Here is a 25,578-nt window from a genome sequence, read left to right on the forward strand (position 1 = left end):
GGTTCATGTTTTTGCGACACACTGTGTTTCTAAGCAGTAAAGGAGCGTGCTCCTCACTGCAGTGGGGCAGTGGGAGTGGCTGTCATGTGAGTCTAGCAGAACACCCAAGGCTCTGGATCTGCTCATTACTCTGTTTGCTGCCGCAGCAGCTCTGAAAAGGGGCACAGTGGGGCATGAGCCAGACCCCCTCCGCCGTGGGTCTGCGTCATTCAGAGCTTTGCGTCTTGGGAAACGAGTGCACTGCTGTTGTAGCTTAGTGTTGTAGAAATTGGAGTGCAGTTCTAAGACAGGCCCTGCTAACTCAGTGATCCGAAAGGGGATTGTGTTTGTCTCAGGAGGTCTGTGTTGAGCTTCACACCCCTTTTTAATCTCCCAAGTTGCATGTGCTGTAACCGGCACATAGTTCCCGTGGTAACTGCACCCCTGCCCCCGTGTTTGTTTTAGAACGGCCATGTTTTTGCGTCAGTGTGTTCCTGTGGGAGCTCAGGGCCCCAGCAGTGCTGGACAGGAGGCCAGAAGCAAATACAAACATTCCAGCAGAATGCCTCAGCTCTGTGTCACTGGGCTCGTCTGGCACAGGTATTGAGCAAGAAAGCAGCTGGGGGAGGAGGGAAAACCATCACTCACCGGCCTGCCAGCAATCACCTTTGCATTCTCAGACGTTATTGGCACCTTGCTTCGTGACTGGAGAGCCATGTAAGGCATGTTTACCTTTGCTCTTAGCGAAGAAAGGCCTAATTTGAGCAGTTACGAGGTGAGGTGGCCAAGCTGGATAGATCCAGTTGAAGATTAGTGCAGCCTGCCTCTCTCTGCCCTTCACACACTGACTAATAACCACATAAAAGTCTTGTTCCATGCCCTGCATTGTGTGCTTCGTCTCTGACTCACGTGAGGAATGCTGGTGTCTTGGTCCTGAAAAGCCAGAATAAAGCTCCCTGCTGTACGGAGCAATGAACTGCCCCCCTTCTCACACACTCAGTCCTTTAATAATAATAATAATAATTATTATTATAATAATAATAATAATAATAATAATAATTGCTTACACTTATATAGCGCTTTTCTGGACACTCCACTCAAAGCGCTTTACAGGTAATGGGGACTCCCCTCCACCAGAACGCCAGAACGCTCACCACACTTCAGCTCTCAGTGGGGCGGAGGGCAGAGTGATGAAGCCAATTCATAGATGGGAATTATTAGGAGGCCATGATTGGTAAGGGCCAATGGGAAATTGGGACCCAATGGTAAGGGCCAGTGGGCATTAGGACCCACATGGACCGCAGGGTGAGCACCCCCTGCTGGCCCCATTAACACCTCCTCCAGCAGCAACCCAGGAGGTCTCCCATCCAGGTACTGACCAGCTTAGCTTCAGTTAGTTGCCAGTTGTGAGTTGCAGACTTTGGACTGATAAATTAACAACGATAAGGACATGATGCGAGGGGGGGGAGTGATCTTCTTTATTTGGAAACAGTACTGTAGAATTCCTTCCACCCTCATGATAAAGTATTTTAAGCAGTTGAAGGCTGAAGGAAAAACTGAAGTCAGTAGCTGAACGTTGTCTTTTCTCAGGAGTGAACAATGAGGGGGGTTTCACTCAAGACTGCAGAGGTTTATGACACCAGTGCTGTGAGGAGCTCAGAGGGCTGTTTGTGCTTAGTGCACTCCTGCCTCCCTGACATCACCACCGTTTGTCCCGTTAGTCATAAAAAGGCAGAAGACAAAAGGCCAGGACAGCACCCCTCCCGCGCCTGCCTGAGCCCAGCCCTGACCTGTCTGTAGAGGGGCTCCCAGCTGCCACATTACTTCCTGCTCACTTGCTGTCTCCAAAGGAAGGCAAACAGTGGTCCTTTCAGCGGCCGGTAGCCATCCCCGCCATATAACTCCCTTTTAAATGCAAATGCATGAACTTTTACTCCAGACAAAGGATTCTGTTTTCTTGTCCCTCACCTAGAATTGGCTACCAGGCGGTTGCTGCCCCTCTCCGAGCTGGAGCACAGGGCACGTTTTGACCTGATGATGCGCTCGTGAAACAGAGGGGTGCAGTCTCCCGCCTCTCCCCGCACTGCTGTCCCCCCGTTCAGGAGAGCAGGAGGGAAATGTGCGTCAGCTGCCTTAGGCACAGTGCTGCACAGCGTTAGGCTGACTAATGGACTTCACCAGTTCACACTGTACACGCCTCCAGCGATTGCTTCTTTCTTGAGTGAACCCACCCTGCCCTTCCCTCTTGCGCAGTCTCAGTTATGTTAATAATCTAAGGCAGCTCATTTTCTTTCCCTTCCAGGCCTAACAGTGAGGATATGATCAAAAGATATTGTGTTTCTGGGCAGCTGTGCAGCTTATTGTTTCTGGATCAGTGAGGTGCGGGGTGCTGTTGTCGGGGTGCACCCCAGGAATGAGGGCCTGCAGTGCCTACAGCACCGGGGGGTGTTAATCATTTACCCCGCACTGCCTGGGCCAGCCGGCCCTTGGAGACCATGATGTCATGTCTCTGCTCCTTGTAAACACCTCTTAGGCAGAGTGATTGCCGGTACCTTACGGGGACAGACTATACAATTACACAGCGGCCAGGAGCTTGGAGACCAGACATTACAATGATATCATGACACACTAGAGGCAGAATTTCAAAGTGCAACAACCCCCAGCTCCAGCCCAGCCCCCTCCCCTCCGGACCGCTTAGCTCCTGCCCCCAGTTCAGTCCTTCCCAGCTCACCCGGGCTGCCTCTCTGGCAGGACCATTTTATTCCTGTTAGCCGTCACTTCGCTGAGGAGCTCCGATTTGCGGCGTGACCGCTGTGAATATCATCGTTTGCGTTTTCTGTCAGACTGGGCGTGCAGCCTGGAGCTGGGAGAGCAGGTATTTTACTTCACAAGGGCTGACTGCTCATCCCCCAAGATCCAGCCTGGTTTGATTATATATAAAACATTCCCACCACCCAGACAAATCTCACAGGGAATTCTTCCTCATGGCCGGTATGTTCACAGTGACTCATGACATGAACTGATTCAACCTCTTTTTAAATTTGTGTTTTTGCCTCTCTTCCATAAAACTGCTTGACCCTTTTATTTTGGGGGTGTGAAAGGTTTTTATTAACACTGTGTAAAAAGAAATGAAAGTTTTTCACACTTTGTTTAAAAAAAACCCTTATCTCAGTTTTAAATGCACTTCCTAAAGATGTGTGTATGTGTGTTAAGTAATTATGTGGAAATTCCAGCCTCAGCAATGAAGACAGTAATAGTCATTTGGTCATTGACTCTCATTTTGTCACTCTTGCTCCCAGTCTGGGTTACATGTGAATCATTTTCCAAGCACTTCCTGTTGCCTAGGAGAGAGAGGTGGGCGGGCAGGCAAGTGAGCAAACTTTTTCTTGGAATGGAGGCAAAGTTCATGTTGGTAAAATCCTTGAGCAACAGACTGGCCAGTGAGCTGTGGCCTCCAGCTTCACACAGAGACACACAGCAGAGACAGACGCCGTCCCACAGGATGTGACCTCTGCAAAAACAAGCTCCGCCCCACAGGATGTGACCTCTGCAAAAACAAGCTCCGCCCCACAGGATGTGACCTCTGCACTGCACTGTAATGGGGGTGGTGGGAGTAGGGGTTTAATAAGAAAAGAGACTCATGGCTTGCCATAACTCCGCTGCCTCATCTCTTCTCCCCTCACTTTCTTTTTCAAACAGAGTTCAGTTCTGTCCAAAGGGCTACAAAATGCATTTGAATTTAGGGATCAAAAGCACCTATGCAAAATTTCATTTTCTTCATTTAATTCGTTCAAAAACAAAACACTTCTTGATTTGAGCGCTAGGAGTCCTGTGTCATACGTCCTGGGTTTTGTCATTTCTCCTTTCCAGCCTAGTCTTCTGCCACTTGAAACGAACAGAGCTGGCACTGAGTCACTCATTCAAACTCCTTACGAAGAGCAGGGCCACAGGACATGTAAGAGCTCATAGTGAAGACTGAGCATGAGGCTGTTACTCACTGTGGCAGGCACGGCGTCCTGAGTGTGACGCTGACTCCGAGAGACCGTTCCAGTGGTGTAAAGAGTGACTGAGAACCACTCGCAGCCTGTGACCTCTCTTGGGTCCTGACTGTCCTGTTCCCTTCTGAGTGCTCATAGATTGTCAGACAGGACTCAACACTGCAGACTCATACCAGCCACAGCCGAGCCGCACACCCCTGGATGTGGGTGCACAAGTTTTGCCCCAAGTCCCCAGAAGGCTGAAAACCATACAGGAAGCCAAAGAGCTCATTTACTCTGCGACCCAGTGCAGCCCCATTCAGAGACAAGCACAGCGAGTTCTTAAAATCCTAAAATATCTGAATGCCACAAATAAAGTTTTTGCATAGTTTATCTAATGACTCACTTTGCAGTGATATTTGCATTTAAGCAGCCATATCACCCTGCAACTCCCAACTGGCAGCCCACTGAAGCCCAGCAGGTGTGAGCCTGGTCAGTACCTGGATGGTAGACTCCTGGGAAAAACAGGTTGTTTCTGGAAGAGGTGTTAGTGAGACCAGTAGGGGGCGCTCGCTCTGCGGTCTATGTGGGTCCTAATGCTCCAGTATAATGGCAGGGACACTATACTGTAAAAAGGCTCCGACCTTTGGATGAGATATACAGCTGAGGTCCTGACTCTCTGGGATTAAAAATCCCAGGATGTTTCCTGAAAAGAGTAGGGGTGTTACCCTGCTGTCCTGGCCAAATTTCCCCCTGGCCTTTACCAATCATGGCCTCCTAATAATCCCCATCTATCAACTGGCTTCATCACTCTGTTCTCCTCCCCACTGATAGCTGCTGTGTGGTGAGCGTACTGGTGCACCTCTGACTGTTGTCGCATCATCCATGGGTGTGGGTTGTAGGATTCCCCATTACCTGTAAAGTGCTATGAGTATTGTCCAGAAAGGCACTAGATAAATGTAAGGAATAATTATCAATTAAGTTGCCATTATTTTGATCCATGAACGCCTCTCTGTGTCCTTGGTGGCAGATGGAGCAGTGAAGCTCTGCTCACTGGTGAGATGTGTGGGTGCAGCTGGCAGAAGAGAGGCCAGACTGCACCGCCGAAGGTGCTATATCGAGAGTCTCCAGCCCTCTCTGGAGCCTCTGATGTCCTGCTGTTGGAACCTGCAGTCGAGTCCTGGGTCCTTATGAGTTGCGATGGGAGTTGGGCTTGAGCACAGCTGTGCAGTGGGCAATACGCTTCACATGCACACACTGGCCTGGGCATCAGGGCGTGAGGACAGACTGGAGCGAGGAAGCACAGGCGGGCAGGCCCTTTCGCAAATCAGCCGATCCAATTCTTAACTGAGCTAGGACGAATGGCCTTTATGAGACTAACATGAACAGCAGACAAGCAAATTTGTCATTTCTAGAAGAATGTCTTGGTGACCCAGAGCGGAAGGGTCACTAGTAACGCGTTTTCGGGTTGTTCTGTGTGAAATATGAGTGTGGGGAAGGATGGGCGCTCAGATGTGGGCAAGTGTTAGATCTGCCCCCGCCAGGTGTCAGGGCATGACCTCACGAGCCCCGCTCTCTCTCTGTCTTGCAGAATGTGCTGGCCAAGGCTCTGTACGACAACGTGGCCGAATCGCCGGACGAGCTGTCCTTCCGCAAGGGGGACATCATGACGGTGCTGGAGCGCGACACCCAGGGGCTGGACGGCTGGTGGCTGTGCTCCCTGCACGGGCGGCAGGGCATCGTGCCGGGCAACCGGCTCAAGATCCTGGTGGGCATGTATGACAAGAAGCAGCCGGCCGGCATGGGCCCAGGAGTCCAGCAGGGCACCCCCACGCAGAGCCCGCTGCCCTTTCCCCAGCAGAATGCCTACACCAAGCCGCCCCCCTCCTCGCAGTACACCGCCATGCACCCCGCTTACCCCAGCCAGCCTGACAGCGTCTACATGCTGCCCCCCAACCACGCCAAAGGCCCACAGAGCCTGTACCAAGTGCCCACAGGCCCCCAGTTCCCGGCTGGCCAGGGGAAGGCTCCTGCCCTGCTCCAGAAACAAGGGACCCAGAGCAGTGGGCAGGACATATACCAGGTGCCCCCGTCGCTGGGGCCATCGCAGGACATCTACCAAGTGCCCCCCACGTCCAAGGGTTCCCCTCAGGACATCTACCAAGTGCCCCCTTCCGCAGGCGGCCCCGGACAGGATATTTACCAGGTGCCCCCTTCCATGAACCAGACTCAGGACATCTACCAGACCCCGCCCTCCCTGGAGAAGGGGAGCTGGGATTCCCCGAAGCCCCCAGGAAAGGTAAGGCGCTTGCTTTTTGCCAGCTCCCCACCCCCGCAAATGAAGCGGCGATCCGAGTCGGTGCTGTACGGTCTGCTGGGCAGAGCTTGCTGCACGCTGAAGCCCCTGTTAACACACAAGCCCAGAGCCCGATCTGACACTGTGCCTCCTGCCACACGGCTCCAGGTGTCCTCTCCTGATTCCGAAGCGGCTCGTTGGGTTATAATCAATAATTGCTTACACTTTTATAGCTCTTTTCTGGACACTCCACTCAAAGCGCTTAACACATAATGGGGATCCCCTCCACCACCACTAATGTGCAGCCCCACCTGGATGATGCAACGGCAGCCATAGTGCGCCAGAACGCTCCCCACACACCAGCTCTCAGTGGGGGGGAGAACAGAGTAATGAAGCCAGTTCATAGAGGGGGATAATTAGGAGGCCATGATTGGTAAGGGTCAATGGGAAATTTGGCCAGGATGCCAGGGTTACACCCCTACTCTTTTCGAGAAACGCCATGGGATTTTTAATGACCACAGAGAGTCAGGACCTCGGTTTAACGTCTCATCCAAAGGATGGCGCCTCTTTACAGTATAGTGTCCCCGTCACTATACTGAAGCATTAGGACCCACATGGACTGCAGAGTTTGATCACAAGGGGAGCGCCCCCTGCTGGTCTCACTAACACCTCTTCCAGCAGCAACCTTAGTTTTTCCCCAGAGGTCTCTCATCCATGTACTGACCAGTCTCACACCTGCTGAGCTTCAGTGGGCTGCCAGTTGTGAGTTGAAGAGTGATATGGCTGCTGGGTTGACTCTGTCAGTGCCTTTTAGGAGTTTGAATAAGTGAATCAAAATTTAAGTGATCCTTCAATGGGAACGGTGCCCCGACTAGCTCTGTTGGTAGAGCATGAGACTCTAATCTCGGGGTAGTGGGTTCGTGTCTCACGTCGGGCGCCAGGTCCTCCATGTTGGAGGCTGGGCACAAGGCTAACAACCCTGTCCCGTAAAAAACTGATACCCCTACATGCCAGAAGGCGTAACAGGCAAACATCCATTGAGGAAAAGTAGCTGGTCATTCTTTACTTGATTAATTTAAGAGAGACGGTATCTTTTTTATTTAACATAGTGATCAAACTCTATAGAGTAGTCTGCTGTACATGAGGTGATTTATATTTTGCAGTTATAATTGGATATTTTAACGTTTTGTTTGCCTTTTTTATTGCTTCCTCACATTGTCTCGAGGAGGAAAATGCTTTGTCAACATAATCACCTTAGTCTTTTCAAAAGTAGCCAGTTTGCACTCATTGTTTTTAATTGTCTTTAACTCATAATTTTAGTTAACTGCATCCTCGTTTGGGTTTCTTAAGCAGTAGTGTTTACTGATCTTCCAGTTTCGGTATCAGCTGAGATCTCGTCTTGTGAGCGGTGGTTTTGGTGTTGTCTTCCTTTTGTGGGATTGGATGCTGCTTTAGCAATTCTCTAGCCACTGAGCACTGCCCAGTCCTGAGTCACTGTTCTTTAGGGTCTATGAAAAACATCTAATTTCTTAAAAACAACTGGTCCAGGCCCAGGAGATTTGTTTTTGTGTTTTAGTACATGTAACTCTTCTGGCCTTTCTGTGCTGATACTGTTTGATACTTTAAGACTTTGCCCTTCTGTTGCCTGAAACTGATGCTGTCTCTTCCTTTATAATACCTGAGTGAAACATGCATTTCAAACAACCTGCAGCGACCAATAGTTTACCAAATTTTATCAATTAATATTGAAGTATTTATTGTGTTCATCACTGAAATGTTCTTGTCTTTTTCTTAGCCTTTCAGATAATCTTTTTCACTTGGACGTGCAATTTATTACTCTCTTTCGTTCTTTTTTAACCATTATATAAAGTGCTGTCTTTCTCCTTATCTTTGTCTTAAACGGCATTAATTCATGGAAATCATTGCTTAATTATCATCAGATAGTTTAAAGGAAATTCTAAACATCCATCCATTCTAAACATATAAGAAATTAAAATGAACATTTCAAGGTTGTTTTTTATTTTAGTCTTTGTGGTTTTTTTGCTCTAGTGCTGTTATTGGGAAGTAAGCTTTCCCACTACTGTATGTTAACTACACCCACCCTGATCTCCGAGTCTTTCAAAGTCAAGAGCACAGATCAGCTGTTCACCCCCTCTGTGCTGCACAAATTGACAGTAAAGCCACTGATCTAATTCCCCCCGTTGCGAGTTCATTTGGGTCTGTTCAGATCCCACCTTGCCCCTCAAGGTGAGCGCACTGGCACAAGCACTGGGGAGCCCGGTGAGTTGGGAACACAGTGCTTGAGCTGGCCAGGGCCAGGTGTGTGGGCAGCTGGGAGAGCTTCAGTTTCAGCCAGTGAAACTCCCCAGATTCTTCCCAGCACAGGTAGCATAGGCTGAATAACTCTATTTGTGTGCTAAACATGGCCTCTGTTATTATTACTTTTCAGAACAAACTTGTCCTTGTTGATGGTGCCTTTAAGTACATTGCGTATAAACAGTGCTGTTATTATTGTATTTTTCATATTTCATATCCTGTTTTCTTGGGAGATAAAACAACTCTGCATTCTTGGCGTGACTCAAGGCTACAGGCCAGGAACATGAACAGGGCATGTGTGAGGATGCTGACAGGTCAAGACTACTTTCTAAAACAACCCCAGAAACAGATCAAGTGTTGAGTAAACTAATGGAACGAATAGTCAATCGAATTTCTGAAAGGTTTCAGAAAGGAAGACAGGCTCCGTTTGGGAGGTTGGGTGTCGTCGTCATGTTAGGCCAGTTCGATATCTGGGGAACGGAGACCACTTAGGCACTAATCCATATGCTTTAGCCTCATCATTAAACGAACCGTAATAATTAACGGTTACTGGAGCGTTGTCCCAGCTGTCATCGGTCTCTGTCTGGCTTCCTGCTGAGCCTGGTCTCTAGGAGAGCAGACGGTGAGCCCCTTGCGGGGAATCGACTGTCCCTCTGCAGTTTTTAAAGTACTTCCTCTTTCGATGGGCTCCTCTGAAATGTGGTAAAATACACTAATGCATTTATTTGTGGCAATTTTGCCCTCTTCTCTAGCACTGTGTATATTTTTGGCTTCATGTGAGTGGGTGTTTAGAGTTTAAGACTGGCTCAGGTGTGAGTGTGTGCCCTGTGGTGGAGTGGTGTCCCGTCCGGGATGTACCCCGTCGTGTGCCCATTGCTTGCTGGGATAGGCTCCATCTCCCCCACGACGCTGATTTAGATGAAGCGGTTAAAAAAATGGATGGATGTTTAGAATTTTAGCGGCTGTGCTGCAATGTGTAGGATAATAATATAATGATTATCCTTGTAATTATATGGAGCTGTTCATCATAAAAGAGCTCAAACAGGTGGAAGTGAACTCTCTGCATCCCCACTAATGTGCTGCCCATCTGGGTGACACATAGCAGCACCCCTGTACACAGGTCAGGGGGAGGAGAGAGAAGCTGTTTCACTTTACTGAGTTAAGGGGGAACTTGAGAGAGGCAAATTTGTTAAAGAGTAGAATTAAGGCAGGACATCATCCGCAATTACATCTCTACTTAAAAAAAAATACTTTGGGATCTTTAGTAACCACGTAGTCAGGACATCAGTTTAATGTCTTATCTGAAGGACAGCATCTCCTGCAACATAATGTTTCCAGTCTCCATACTGGGGCACTGGTCTTTAAATTCTCTTCCAGAGGGAAGACTGCTACCTACTGGTCCACCAACACCACTCACAGCAGTGCCCTGGTTGCCCAGAGGTCTTCCATCCCAGTACTGACCAGGCCAGCCCCGCCGAGCACATGAGAGCTGAAGTCAGGAGCTCTGCTGTTGCAAATACAATAAATGCTTTACAGTTTTGCTCTTGAAATGTATTTTAAAAGCCATTTTGTAACACATTCCATTAAACCCTTTTGAACCTGTCACAGCCCATCAGTGAAATCCAGAATGAGACACAAGCCGATTTCTACAAGTACTATGTGTAAGCTCTTGGGAGATACTCTATTAAAATGTCTTGGAATCTGACCAGCATTTAATGAAATCTCTCTTATAAGGAATCTGCTGAAGTGTTCATAGGGTGCATTCTCTGGCTTTGATATGCCCTGTCTGCAGGGCTGGTTCAGCCTCTCAGGGCTATCGTTTTAATCTGTGCTGAACATCTAAAATCCTGTGAGGCAAGATGGCCAGCCCTGGGTATCCTCAATGGTTGCACCAGTAATGTATTTCAGACAGCCACAAGCTAGTGTGGCCACCTGAGGCACCTGAAGTCACTCCGGCTGCCTGCAGGGGGTGATTTTGCGGAGAAAGGCGTGCCAGTCAGCCCTGCATGCCGGTGTCATTGCATTGCAGCCTCTGCCCCAGGGCATTTACACCACTAGGAATATGCTCTCTGGGCTGAAGAACAAGACAGAACTCAGTTTTAGTTCCAACAAATCCCAAAGGATCTCTGCCCTTCATACAAATACAGTGGTGCTTAAAAGTCCCACAGTTCAACTGTACCTTTGCGTTGGTTCAGTTTGAAGATTCAGATCATAAAAACATCTACAAGTGAGTAAGGCTGTTTGGTAGTGCGTAGCTTGGTGAAGAACGGATCTGGGCCTGCTGCCTTCGGGCTCAGCAGCAGACTCTCTCATTCGGCCAACTCTCACGGCCAGAGGAAGGCAGGCTTTTGTTTTTCCCCTTTTCGGTGGAAATCAAGGTAAACGACTGTTTTTAGAAGAAAAACACCACCTGTTGATGAAAAGATATGTAATTACTAAATAGCAGACATATCATTATGAGCACACATACACATAGAGGCCGTAGTTCATTTTCCAAGTCAGGGTTACGGGAATTTGGAATGATGTCACCAAAAGAGACGTTTTGGGAAATGCATCTGGAATCCTGGAGCTTCATTCAATCGGCAGAAGGGAATTCTGAGAGCTGCTGGCTGCTCCGTGCTCCGGACGCTCAGTCCTATTGTTCTGTTCGCGCGGAGCACCAGCGCTCGGGGAAGTTCAGAGGAAGCGCTGCTCTGACATGGGGTCACCTCGTCAAGGGGGCCAGAATCCCCTACTTTTCAAAGAAAAGGTGTGCTCGAGAGATAACATTACTCATGCGCTTCCAAATGTGTTTCACAGACGGATATCGGGATTAATTAATCTACTAATCTGTTTAGGACAGGGCGGCAGGCTTTTGGAAGCTTGCATAGTATTTACGTGCTGTGAAATACAGCTCTACCCGTTTGGTTTGGTGTTTCTTGGCTGTAGTGCAAAATGCCTCACCATGAGACCTGTATCTTTGAGAAGTCCTGTGTGATCTTATCCTTCTGAATATCAGTTAAATGTCCTGATACCTGGCTGACACCAGGGGTGTTTTTTCAGAGGCAGTCCATGTGAAACATTCGCGTCATAGGAGCACCCTATTTGCCTTTTTACTACACTTTCCATGGTGCTTATCATGCTTTACTGATTTCTGTGTGCTTTGATGTGACCGTCCACTGTGCCTTCCTGCTATCAATCAATAAATCAAAGTTTATTTATCAAATGCACAACAATACAGCATGCAGCAGTAGTTGCACTTTACTCTGCTCTTACTCTGATATCTTTAGAGCAGAGGTGGCGGTTTATGAACCTGCAGTACACTAGTAGGAAAGGGGGAGCTCTGGGGGAAACGCTCTGTTTAAATGGAGCTGCAGGGACCAGGCTTCACAGATCAGTCAGTAACAGAGAGTGGAGGAGGGTGATAAGAGGCTTTGAGGGAACACCCTGGGATTTTGCAGAAGCCACAGAGCCAGAATGCTTCCTATGGCTATTGTTGTGTGACTGGCCTGCATTTAGCTTCAGTTGAAGCGGGTCTGTTGAAGCGCTATCCCCCCTTGTGCCCCCGGGCCCCTGGGCGGTCAAGGTCCAAAGCCTGTTTGTGAACCACCTGCTTCCAGATGGTCCTGGCTCCTGGCAGCCGCTGAGTCCTCACTGGAAGATTACAGTAGACGTTCCTGAAAAAAAAAGCTAAAATCCATCACTTCCTCTTCTATTTTCTTTGAATGGCTCACACCTCTGTCCTCGGTGTCCTGCAACTGCATGTTGTCTCTGCATGGGAGATCGCTGTGTTGGTCAGAAACCGTAGGAGGTTCAGCACTGCTCTGCAAGGGACCTGACATGTGTATGTGATCTGCTGAGACCCAGGCCTGTAGATCAGTGCTCAGTGTGCTGTTTTGTATGGTGGGCTATAGAACACACCTGTAGAACAGCCATAGCCAACATTTTTGTTAGTTAGCTTTTCAGGTATGGTCTTGCAAATCTGACATACAGGTATTTACAAGAACAAATCTGGCAGCTGAGTGCTAATTATAGGAGAGCCTGTATACACACTCTAATGTGCTGAGGTCTTGTAACTCTAGGGCACATGGCTTTGGGATTTTAATAGTTATTAAAAAGTAGGACTAGGAAGCCCTTATCACCTTCATCCACTCTTTCTTAGTCAGGTTTAGCACCATGGTGGCGTATTATTTTCTAAACGTTCACCTTGCCCTGTGCTGTCCACTGCCCATGTCATGGTCAGTTTTCTCTGGTGTGTCAGTGACTTGGACAAACCTAGAAACTGCAATTCCACCATTTCCAAAGCAAATCAAAAGCTTACTGTGGCACGAGACCAGAAAGTCTGCTCCAAAGCCCGTCCCTTGTAAACATCTGCTGCTGTGTATTGCATGAAAGAAGAAGAGGAACACTGAGTCACAGTAAAAGCATGATAAAGCACAGAGGTATGTAAATCGTGATACAAACAAAGAGGAGCCATTGGCAAAGTAAAAACAAAGCCTGTTAAAACAAAGCCTAGACATCACGAGCATGATAAAGCAATATGAGAACTTAAAGACAGAGTTTTAGGACAGTAGGCACTGTACACTTTCGTGAGGGACTCAATGGCTCTGCCTCTGCATTGCCCGGGCCTTCCTCAGCTGTGCCAGCGGTGAGAGGTGGACACCAGAGTGGCACAGGAACTTACGACCTGCCAAGCCATGGGCACAGACACATAACAGACAGGTTTATCTTTCTCCCTTTAAACTCCTTCTCATTTAGTTTGTGTTTGTTTGTCCTCTCCATCCTGCTTGCTTTCATAGCAATAGCAGAGCAAATTTAAGGAATAACAATCGAGCAAGCGCTCAGAATCTCCAGCTGTCTCACTGTGTTTGCTATACAGTATCTGTTTGCAGTGCACTGGAGGTACTGCAGTCTGCCACACTGAAGTGACTGTCAGTGCCGGTTGCCAAGCCTCAGGCAGAGACTGGAGACCAAGAATGCAGGACATGAACATGACAGAGGAGGGTGTGGATGAATGGATGGCATGCACAGAGGGGGTGTGCTACTTTGGGACAGTGCCAGGATGCAGGCCTTGGTGTCCAGCTGGAACATGGAGCTGCACCCTGCAGGACAACTGCAAGCTGTTTTTGACGCACGTCTTTGAGCCTTTAGTGATTGAAGATCCCCAAGACAGGAACTCTGTTAGCCCAGCCCTTCGCATACAGGATGTTGCAAACTCTTGTAGGATGTCATTAATTGTTTGTTTTTCCACTTTTTACAGCCTATTGGAAAGTTTCTTGGTCAGAGACTGACTGACTGTCCCCCTGTTCGTAAGCCGAAAGTGGTTAGATATTAACAGAGGCCAGACATGGAGGCTGGGTTACAGGAACATTGATCTCACTTGAGGCTGTTTGAGCAACAGACCTCTTTCTCAAACCAGGTCAGGAGTCTCTGCCCTCAGGTGCTTACTGACTCCCCAGTCTGGGCCTCAGCTGTCAGGGGGAGGAGGACACGGGTTGCTTAACCTTTTCTGGATCCTCTGAGCCAAAGCGAGATTGATGAGAACTATTTTATCGCCCGCTCCTTTAATAGCCCAGTTTTTGGAGTAAGACTGATAAGGGCGGCTAGTTTCAAAAGGGGGTTCTGGGAAAGAGTATTTCCAGCCAAGAGACCAATTACAGATTCCGGAAGAATTTTTTCCACAGCCTGCTCAGAAAGTTAATATTTAATCTTCAGACTAGAGTTCTCACCTGGAGAAAGGAGAGAAATTGCCTTGTAACTACCAGAGGCTTATCTCCAGGAGCAGGCAGGGGATTCTGGGAGAGAGAGAGACATGAGGCGGGAGTGAATTAACTTGTTTATCTGACCTCCTGTGGAACATGTACTGCCACTTCAGGTGGCCTGGCTTCTCTCCTGGCACAGCTGCTGATCTGACTCAGGGCTCTTTTAAATGACAGGCGCAGCCACGCATGTGCGCCGTCCCTGGCTTGTGAAGCAGTGTTCTGACCACCCGACCTGCTGTTGTGTGAACAGTATGCACTTTGCAACATGTTACACAGAGTTGTGTTTCTGAAAGCTGAAGATGAATCCCTCAGTATTCTTCGGTACTGTTTAATACTGTAATTCTGTGGTCTGCCAGTCCCCCTGTGTAGGCATTCCTTTGTCCTGCATGAGGCATAAAATCTCCTCCGGTAATCTTGAAGATTCTGGCTTTAAATGTTGGGATGAGCTCAGCAGAAGGCTGTGCATTGTGCTGCATTCTGATAATGCGGCGATTGTTACATCTCCCCCACTGGGGTGGAATAACTTTAGATTCTCTGATAGGAGAAACAGTTGTGAATGTGAAAAAAGTCTTTTTTTAGTCCTGTCATTTATGTTTGTGATGAACTGAGAGTTTTTTTCGGGCAGGAGTCCAGTCGTTTGTCTTCCTGTAGAGAGGTGTCTAGCTCTTGCCCCACAAAGCCGCGCGAGATGAAACAGTGGCAGTGGCAGTGGCAGTGGCAGTGGCAGTGGCAGTGGCAGTGGCAGTGGCAGTGGCGGTGGCGATGGCGGTGGCGATGGCAGTGGCGATGGCGGTGGCGATGGCGATGGCGATGGCAGTGACAGTGGCGATGGCGATGGCAGTGACAGTGGCGATGGCGATGGCAGTGGCAGTGACAGTAGCAGTGGCAGTGACAGTGGCGATGGCAGTGACAGTGGCAGTGGCAGTGGTGATGGCAGTGACATAGCAGTGGCAGTGGCGATGGCAGTGACAGTGGCGATGGCAGTGGCGATGACAGTGGCGATGACAGTGGCAGTGGCAGTGACAGTGGCAGTGGCGATGGCAGTGACAGTAGCAGTGGCAGTGGCAGTGACAGTGGCGATGGCAGTGACAGTGGCAGTGACAGTAGCAGTGACAGTGGCAGTGGCGATGGCAGTGACAGTGGCAGTGACAGTGGCGATGGCAGTGACAGTGGCAGTGACAGTGGCAGTGGCGGTGACAGTGGCAGTGACAGTGGCAGTGACAGTGGCGATGGCAGTGACAGTGACAGTGGCAGTGACAGTGGCAGTGACAGTGGCGATGGCAGTGGCAGTGGCAGTGGCGATGGCAGTGGCAGTGACAGTGGCGATGACAGTGACAGTGACAGTGGCGATGGCAGTGACAGTGGCGATGGCAGTGACAGTGGCGGTGACAGTGGCAGTGGCGATGGCAGTGGCGGTGGCAGTGGCAGTGACAGTGACAGTGGCGATGGCAGTGGCAGTGACAGTGGCGGTGACAGTGGCAGTGGCGATGGCAGTGGCAGTGGCAGTGACAGTGGCGATGGCAGTGACAGTGACAGTGGCAGTGGCGATGGCAGTGGCGATGACAGTGGCAGTGACAGTGGCGATGGCAGTGACAGTGGCAGTGACAGTGAAAGTGGCAGTGGCAGTGGCAGTGACAGTGGCGATGACAGTGACAGTGGCGATGGCAGTGACAGTGGCAGTGACAGTGACAGTGGCAGTGGCGATGACAGTGGCAGTGGCGATGGCAGTGACAGTGGCAGTGGCGATGGCAGTGACAGTGGCGATGGCAGTGGCAGTGGCGATGACTGACAGTGACAGTGGCAGTGGCGATGGCAGTGACTGTGGCGATGGCAGTGGCAGAGGCAGTGGCAGTGGCGATGGCAGTGGCAGTGACAGTGGCAGTGGCGATGACAGTGACAGTGACAGTGACAGTGACAGTCACGGCAGCTACAGTCCATTCAGTAAATAATTCACATGCCCGTGCCGCGGCAGCAGCCTGGCCCCGCTCCAGCACGAGCCCCCAGCCTGCAGCCGCTGCTCCTGCGTCGCGCCGAGGAGGAAGTTTATTTTCAAATGACTTCAGGGGCCGTTCTGGTGCCCTGCGCTGGGAGGGACGGCTCAGGGCAGGGGCTCTCAGACCACATGGAAAGCTCCCTCGCCAGCGTTGTGTGTTAAAAGGACGGCCTGCCAGGCCGGCGGACCATTATGGCCTCTGAATGTGGACTCAGGGAACCGGCTCCACAGTGCTCGGGCCTCTGCTGGGACAGCCTCCTCCCTGTGCCATCTGCTTTCAACTAGAGGCCTGACCTGACTTTCTATTTGTGTGCTTTGAGCCTCACAAAGGGGCTTAAAATAGTGGCGTGCTTTGCGGTCTTGTGGTCTCTGGACTGAGGATGACATTTGCTATTGTGCCCAGCAGTGTGATTTGTGATGTGAACCACATCTGAGAGACTAAAACAGACCCAGGAGCAGTTAGTGAATGTCTAGCAAAGTTGGAATGTCTGTGAACCCCTTGAAGATGAACCTCCAAACCCCCCAAAACAGTCCTTGTGCATTGCTGGCGGCCTTGCCTTTTGTCTCTGATGTTTTTTCCGTTGTAAAAGCTGATTTCAATTCTAAAGCTAAAGCTGATTCTAACACTGTTGAGCCCTGAAGATGTGATCAAAATCATTAATAACACACAGGCAGAAGGACAGCAGTCTATTAATCTTCCTTGTGCTTAAGAGGTCAGAAAGCTAAATGTCTGAAAATGCCCCTGCTCTTTATCTCCTCGCAAGCCTGGTGCTTTCATTTGCTCTACTGATGTGGAAGAGGAGTCAGCTGTGGGGAGGAGAAGCTGTTTGGCAGGGATGTGGTCTTTTTAAGAGACATGCTGTTTCCGAGCAGCACCTGGCCTTCAGACCCCTGCAGGGCCTCCTCCTGAGCGGTGCTGTGCGGCAACGGAGCGAGGTGTGGTGTGGGAGCAATCCTTTCCACCCGTCATCGCTTAATCAAAGTGGGGCTGACTCTAGAGTGGGGCTGAGCTCCGTGTCCAGGCCAGGGGCCGGGACAGCAGCCCAGTCTCCACTTATTTCAGCTATATTTTAACACAGGTCTGCTGCAGCAGCAGACTGCTTGTCAGCGCCTGTGGTGAGGCCACATCCATCCAGCACAGTGCCTGTAACACCCTGGGAAGCACTGATTCCTCCTGGCCCTGCACAGTGTCCTGGGACACATGGCTGCATCATTTTCAGTTGATAGATCCTAGAGACAGCCGTGGGCCCCGGGGTGATGGGGCTTTGAGCTGGGACATTTTGTCCCTCAGTGGTCAGACCGAGGAGTGGGCAGTGTCGTAGATTAAAAAGAAGACGTTGCTTCAGCACTGGGGTACAGATTGTACAAAATGTGAAACAAAAACCCTCATATCTTTTACTTTGTTTAATTCTCTTTCCTGGAAAAAAGCAATTCATCAAGAGTTCAGATACTTCTGTTCGTTTTCTGCAGACCTGCCGGAACTGATATCCAGTGGATATAAAAAGTCTACACACCCTTATTGAAATTGCAGGTTTTTGTGATGTAAAGCCAGAAATCAAGATAAATCATGTTAGACATTTTTCCATCTTTAATGTGACCTTGCAACCAACAAAATTCAAGAGAAAAACAAATAGAGAATTATTAGGAAAAATAATTGAAATGAAAAAACCTACAACACCCTGGTTGCATAAGTGTCCATACCCTTTTTTAATGGGGGCTGTAGCTGTGTTCAGAGTTAACCAATCACATTCAAAATCATGTCCAAAGGTAAATAGCATACACCTGCCATCAATGAAAGTGATTCTGATTAACCCCAAATAAAAATCAGCTGTTCCTGTAGAATTTCCATGAAATTTTCATGGTTGCATCCTACTGGGATAGCCATGGTCCACAAGGAGCTGACAAAACATGTATGGGATCTTATTGTTGAACGTTACTGATCAGGAGAGGAGTATAAAAGAATATCAAAGGCATTGGATGTGCCATGGAGCACTGTGAAGACTATCATCAATAAGTGGAGAAAATGTGGCACCACAGGGACATTGACAAGATCAGGACAACCTCCAAAGGTGATGACAGGACAGGAGAAAACTTATCAGGGAGGCTACCAAGAGGCCTACAGCGGCATTAAAGGAGCTGCAGGAATTTCTGGCAGGTATTGGTCACTCCTCGCATGTGACAACAATCTCCCGTATTCTGCACATGTCTGGGCTATGGGGTAGGGTGGCAAGACAGAAGCCATTTCTCACAAAAAAGAACATCCAAACCCGTCTAAATTTTGCAAAAAAATACATTAAATTACCCTTAAACATGTGGGAAACTGTCTTATGGTCTAATGAGACAAAGGGTGAACTTTTTGGCCTTAATTCTAAAAGATATGTTTGGTGCAATTTCAATAAGGTTGTGTAGACTTTTTATATCCACTGTAAATATCCATGACTAGGGCATGTGGAATCAGGGGGCTGGCCATGGTTAACGCTGGAGAAACAAATCATTTTTCCCTGCGCAATACAGACAGGATAGTGATCTCGACTGGAGCGCTGGTGTGCCCTAGCAGCCTGGCAGATCCCGAGGCGTGCAGCAGGAGTGAATCTCATTCAGACCTCTCAGCAGTGACAGATCTGCAGCTTCACGGAGGGTTGGGGGGTTTTGACAGAGAACTGACAGTGGTGAGTCTCTCCTCTCTGTCACCAGACATCCCCAGCAGTGAGCAGATCACAACCACATATCACTGGAGCTCGAGCTGCACTTATTTTGTGCAAATGTGGGGGATGTGAAGAGTAGTGAACTGGGACCAGTTGCTTTCCTAGTAATACTGATGTGACTGTCACATGCAGACGTGACCTGGCATTACCTTGTTCTGGCAGCTTCTCTGTAGGGTGCCTCACTGATGTTAGCCTGGGTGTAGTTTGCTGCTGAGTCAGTTGGCGTGGGCCTTTCAATACCAGCTCAGCCCGACCACCGGCCCATTAACAAGATGCCAGTCTTGCCTTCTCCAGTGAGCTAGGAGCTAAGACGGGACTTTCCCCAGCCAATCCGCTGCAGGTGGCCTCACCTACTAGGAGGCGCTGCTGATGGACACTCTGCCCACCTGAGGCAAGCAGACCTGCAGCTCACAGCTGTGAGTGTGGGAGTGTAGCAGCGTCGGCCCACCCCCTGTCCCAGCTGGACCGCAGGGCGGGGGGAGACTGATGGCACTTCAGCCAGCAGCAGCAGGAGAGGGCAAAGCATTCGCTGCAGGACAATGCCCGGCCTTCCCTCACAAAGACCATTGTCCACCCTCAGAGACTTGAGGACAATGGGGACACAGATGGTGACCCTGTCCAGGGGGCAGTTGATGGTAGTGGTGCATGGCCACCTGTTAAATGTTCAGGTCAATAACAAGAAACAGTTAAAAACAGCACTGATGATCGGATATGGCCCTGTGTTGTTTGGCCCAGAAATGCGTATCTTTATTCACAAGCACCACACTTGCTATCGTGCTTTTTTTTTAAATAAACCACAGAGCACGCATTTTTATATTATGTAAGACAACAATGAATCATGCTGTTCTTATCTTTATCAACCATGTCCTTTAACAACACAGAAGCAAAAAGATCCAAAATAATCTCCCATTGACTCACTTTTACAGCACGGCTTGTGTTTGCTGATCCATCACATGTGAATACTAAGTGTAGTCCAGCAATATCCAGGATTCAGTCAATTTTTTTATATGGAACTCCAGCAAGTAGCAGATATTGCTCAGCAATGCATGTGGTGTGCTCAGTTTCTCTTGTAACAGTGTAAATATTTTAATGATGATGATAGTGATGAAAAAAGTTCCAGAGTAAATACCATTGCTGGACTCTCCTAATTCAAGTGAAGCAAAATAAATTGGGAGAGAGAAACTGTGGCATGCAAGGGAAGGATTTAGGATTAGCTGCTTGTATAATCTGTAAAAGACTGTTTTATACAAGATAAGGATGTACAATGATTATCCTTGTAGCAAGACTGTCAGTTAATGTATTAATCTGCTTGAGACACCAAACTGTGGGATAGTCCTACTTATTGCAAGACTTATTTGAGGGGCTTTTAGAAAAGCAGCCAGAAGGTCACTTCTGTGGTGTCTCTCTCAACATGGGCTTTAGCTCGCAGCCACAGGGACTGACTGTAACTCAGTGAGAATCTGTAAAAATCATGCAAAAGGACTGTGTGTGGGATTGCTCATCTGTTCTGTTCAGCACAGAAAAGCTTGCTGGTGCAGAGCTAATATTTACTTTGTAAGTACAGTAAGTGAGGGCTCACCTTCAGTAATGATTCTGTTTCCTTTGCTTTGTAAAGAGCCAGTTGGTGGAGATGCACAGAACTGTGTGTTTCTGTGTCTCAGTGAGCACTCTGTAAAAAGGGGAGTCAGAACCAGGTGGTTTCTTTTGTGTTCTCTGCATCAGGATGCAGCTCGACATGTCATGGCCTTCTGTGTGTCGGCATGTGTTTCTGTAACAGAGGACCCACTGCGTGTGGGGGTGATAGATTTGCAATCTGTCAGCTGGCTCACTAGGGCCCAAAGAGGTCTCCGCTAACTGAGATCACAAGATTTAATTTTAGTGGAGTGTGATCCCTGCACAGCTGTCACTGACCATACTCCTCCTCTCCACAGTGGGCATGACCCCTCTCTCATGATGTCATTGTTTCCCTGGCTCAGGGGAGTGTTGTGACAGCTGGTCCTTATGCTGTGACTCTGCCCTGCTGGGTCTCATTGATAACCATGTCAAACATCATTGATTTTCCTTAGATAAGCCTCACTCTCACATCTGTATGACCACTCCTCACCGGTGCCCTATCACCCCAGCACGTTTAAGGCTGAAGATTAACAGGGAATGGCTCGCATTCCCATTCTCAATGCTAATCTCAAGATTTCTTCTCAAGTTTCCCTGTTGTTTTCTAACGTCAGTATTTTTAAGGTCATCTTTATATAGGGGCTCTCTGTTAGAATGTTTTGTTTTTTAGATAAAAGCAGACTGATGCATGTACTTGTGCAGTATCCTTACAGTACCTCCAGGAGGCAGCAGTGCATTCAGCAGACATGAGTTGCCTGTGTGTTCTGTTGACATATTTAGATTTTTCTTTCTCGCCTCCTGCCAGAATTCTTTTTAAAAAAACCCATGGGGCCAGAGTCAAACGGCACCTTGTTCTGCTTCCTGCAGTTTCTGCTCTGTTTCTCAGACGGCTGTGTCCTTCTCCTTAGTTTAAAATGATTGAATAAAAAATTGGCAAGTCCTGTGCAGTAATGCCTGCGCAGACTCGGGAACCTTTTTGTAACTTTCTATGGCTAAACAAGCCGTGTGTGTCTGCATGTGTGTCTCTCGTGCTTGAAACCTCAGTCTTCACTCATAGACAAATGATGTAAAGGCTTCATCACAGTTCTCCAGTTATCTCTCTCTCATTCAGGTCCTCATAGCGGCAATGCCAATTATGCAAAGATACAGTATCCTGTTATTAATCAGACTGTGGTGTGTAATTAGCAGTCACATTGTTCTTACGGTTCTCTTATGTTTAACAAGAGCCCCATTGATTCGTGTGCAGTGCAAGCCCTGTGCTGGCGTGCGTGTTTGTTCTCTGGCAGGTGAGAGGCTTTGTCTCAAAGTCGTCTGGGTTCAGGGGTCTGCTGCTTGGCCCTGCGACCTTTTCCAGCATCGCTGTGGCCTCTTTGTACAGGATCTCCGAGTCATCCTGCTTTTTGGGACATTCCGTCAGGGACTGTCCACTCTCCGAACCATCGGGAAGGAGACCAGGCTGCCACGACAATAAGGAAACAGAAAACGTTTCCTGTGCGTGATGCTCGCGTGCCCACACATTTCGCTAATTGTGTTGTTTACAGTGTGACACTCAGAAAGAAATTGCTGGGCTGGGAGTGTTTGGCACCTGTCCTGTATTCTGGAATGAAAGCTTAGGTAACGATTAACAGCTCTGAGCTGTGCTTCTCGGTAAAGCAGTTAAGAAAGATGGGAAGAAATCAGCTGGTCTTCAGTCAGACAGTGAAAGGATTGCTCTGTCTTATTAGAGCATGTCTGCCTTAATAAGCCTATAAGCAGGGTAAATGGCATTTAAGCAAAATTCTGAATTTAAAACCTCAATTAAGGCATTTGTAAAGTGATTGTTATCAGCTGATTCTAATGGGTTGACCTAGTGCTAAGTTAATTAGCTGCAAATTAGCGGTGACTTGCTGGATCTGTGTTATTCCAAATGAGATTCAGTTGCTAACCGCTGATTTTTTTAGGCTGCTTTGTATGCTCTTAGCAAATTAAGACGGTGGGGGGGAAAGGAGAACATTTTCCATTAATCTCATTGTCGTTGCCATTGCTGCTGTGTCCCTTGTGGATGCTGTCTTGCTGCGTGGTGGTACTAAGGTCAGCACAGCCAGCAAAAGCAGGGAGATCAGACACAGGCAGGCTTACTCCAGGCCCCCAGGGGGCGTATGTGCGCAGTGCAGTTCACTGGTGTGATGTGCAGCCTTGCTCTTACCTTTGCCAAAGCACGTCAGCACTTCAGCTCCCACTGAAGAGCAGCCAGACGTGCACAATCACAAGCAGCACAGAGGAATCTTCAATCTGTAACACAGAGCTGACGCGTCCTTAGGCTTCTCAATTGCGGAATGTTAATACTGCAAGTACCTTCATTGTTATGTCACTCTTGCCCCTTGTCAGCTAAACAATTGTGGATTTGTAGCACGAATCTGCAGGGGGACAGGAGTGGGTGAACACTCTGAAAGCATGGCCCAAAGCAGCCTGAGAGCTGAGGCTGGACTGGAGAAAAGCTTGCGCTTGTCGCCGATACTGACTTTGATCGAATCAGCCTGCTGTGCCTTGGCTGAAGCCCCAGCGTGTTGTGTCTCCTCCCGTGTCAGTGCTGCGGTGCGGCCATTCTCCCTTCCCTTCACGTGCTCGGCCTCGTTCACACAGAGGAGAAGACCTCCGGCCTCCCACCTGCCTTTTATCTAAAAAAGCCCCCTGACGGGGAGGGGCGTGGGGAGTGCTCCTCCTGAGTATGTTTACCGGCATGTTGGGTCTTATCGGCACTCTTTGGAAGCTTTGATGAAAATTACAGTTTTCCAGGCCCTTTACACTCCATGCTGCACAGGCCAGTAATTACTGCTGGAAGAAAACTAAAAACAGCCCTGTTACCTGCAGCTCCATAATTATTGTCACGGTGAGGACAGGTTTTCAAGAGATTCTGCACAGCAGGAGACTCACGATTGTGGCCACTGCCCCCTGTCCCGGAGATCCCAGAGTCATGATTAACACGAATACCCCCAACACAGTCCTCTGACATCTCACACTCCTCGGTGTGATCTTGCTCACCTGGGTGGAGCCCTGAAGTGTGAGCTGTAGATCTTGCTGTGTTTGCACAAGCACAGATACAGGAAAGTGTGTAAGTGAATTAGATACTATGCACTTCTTTCTGTAATTGTATAAAAACATTACTGTACTGGGAAAAGGTTTTATTTACAAACTTTTAACCAGATGAAATGAATTTTTAAAGATGAATCTAAATGACTGATCACACTACAAAGGAGCAGTTGGAGACAATGGCAAAAATGAAATGGATAAATAACTGCAGTAACTCAGTTTTGCTTTGGTGGGCAGATGGGGGGGAATTGTAGGCTAGAAACAACGTACTATATATCTTCTGTAATTCTTAATAAAATGCCAAAACTGTTCATTGTTAAAATGTCACCCACTCAACGAGAATTTCCATTCCAGTACCTTTATAGAGTGGAGTAGCTCTCAGCCAAGCTGTGTCAGAGTGGCCGTGGGCCCTTGAGGTACAGGCACCCCTCTGTTGTAGCGTTTGCCCAGATCTGCCACAGTTGGTGCCAGTTTCCCAAAACCAGGGGCAGTGGAGTGTAGCGCGGTGCGTGCAATTGAAGGAACAGATTGCAAAAGACCGGTCAGCTATGCAAGCAGCTCTGCCTGCAGCACCTGTCTGAAGTGGTCTCCTCTGTTGTAGCACCACCTTGATTCAACAGGATGTTTTCCTGAAAATGTCTTATAATTCTTGTGGCCTAAGGCTGGGTCAGCTGGAATGTGTGTTATTGCAGGCTGGGTAAATGCCATAGACAATAGTAGTCTGGGTTCCCACACTGCACTGCCAGCACTTTTCACATCTGGCTTGAACTGCTGCCACTCGCAAGGGCAGGGAGATGGAATGAGGGCAGAGGTCAGCAGTGGGTGTTTGCTTGTGCAGGGCTGGTGTGACAGTGGGACAAAACTGTACAAATATGCAGTGTTCCAGCTGGTCAGTCTCCTTCCGGGCTTTTATTTTGAGTCTCATCCACAGTGTGCTCAAATGGATTTTGTTGCCGTGCACCGAAGGTAAACCCTCTCGAAGAGTTGTCAACGGGCTGTTGGCTGATGCTCGCTGGTCTCCGTTCTGTTTTCCAGGTGGTTGTCCCGACAAGGGTGGGACAGGTCTACGTGTATGAAAACCCAAAGACAGAACAGGACGAGTATGATGTCCCGCGCCACCTTCCACCATCCCAGGAGATCTACGATGTTCCTCCAACCAGGGGCCAGTACAACCAGCAGGTAATACCAGTACATCTGATAGGCAATACCAGTATAGCCAGAAGGTAATACCAGTACAGACAATAGGTAACTCCAGTACAGCCAGCAGGTAATACCAGTATAACCAGAAGGTAACTCCAGTATAGTCGATAGGTAACTCCAGTAGAGCCAGCAGGTAACTCCAGTATAGCCGATAGGTAACTCCAGTATAGCCAGCAGGTATTATTATATAATAGTATATAATAATCCTTACATTTATATAACGCTTTTCTGGACACTCAAAGCGCTTTACAGGTAATGGGGACTCTGCTCCACAAACCACCAGTGTGCAGCCCCCCACCTGGATTTAGAAGGATCTCTGGCTGTTTAAAACCAGGCCCCAGGTTTATTATTCATGTATATACAGGATTTACTTATGTTTGCATGTGTGATAGATGGGTGTCTTTTGAGCAGGAAAATATTATTCATAGACAGAATACTAAAGAACTTTTTTAACTTAAAACAGCTGTACCATGGTTCTAAAACACTATGTAAGAAATGGATGCTAGGAATAATCAAGTCCACGAGTAAGTTTCCTTTTTATGGACTGGTAACTGGTACTGGTAACTTTCATGGACTTTGAAATAAACATAGGAAGGGAGATGCTGGATATTCCGTTTTTAAAAACCTTTAAATGAGTTGCTTGTTGGCCTTCTCCTAATGACCCCACGCAGCCAGAAGCGACAGTGACAGG

General features: G+C 48.5%; 1 protein-coding gene across 2 annotated transcripts in view; it reads left to right on the forward strand.

Annotated features, from left to right (window-relative positions):
• bcar1 (BCAR1 scaffold protein, Cas family member) overlaps positions 1–25,578 on the forward strand; it is a 70,304-nt gene that overhangs the window by 36,515 nt on the left and 8,211 nt on the right. For both annotated transcript variants that reach the window (XM_015368593.2, XM_015368592.2), the window contains exons 2-3: positions 5,548–6,255; positions 24,723–24,866. In XM_015368593.2, coding sequence (XP_015224079.2) covers positions 5,548–6,255; positions 24,723–24,866 — 852 coding nt within the window. The remainder of the gene's footprint in view (positions 1–5,547; positions 6,256–24,722; positions 24,867–25,578) is intronic.

This window comes from Lepisosteus oculatus, chromosome 20 (genome assembly GCF_040954835.1).
Source record: "Lepisosteus oculatus isolate fLepOcu1 chromosome 20, fLepOcu1.hap2, whole genome shotgun sequence".
Classification (NCBI taxonomy): Eukaryota; Metazoa; Chordata; class Actinopteri; order Semionotiformes; family Lepisosteidae; genus Lepisosteus; species Lepisosteus oculatus.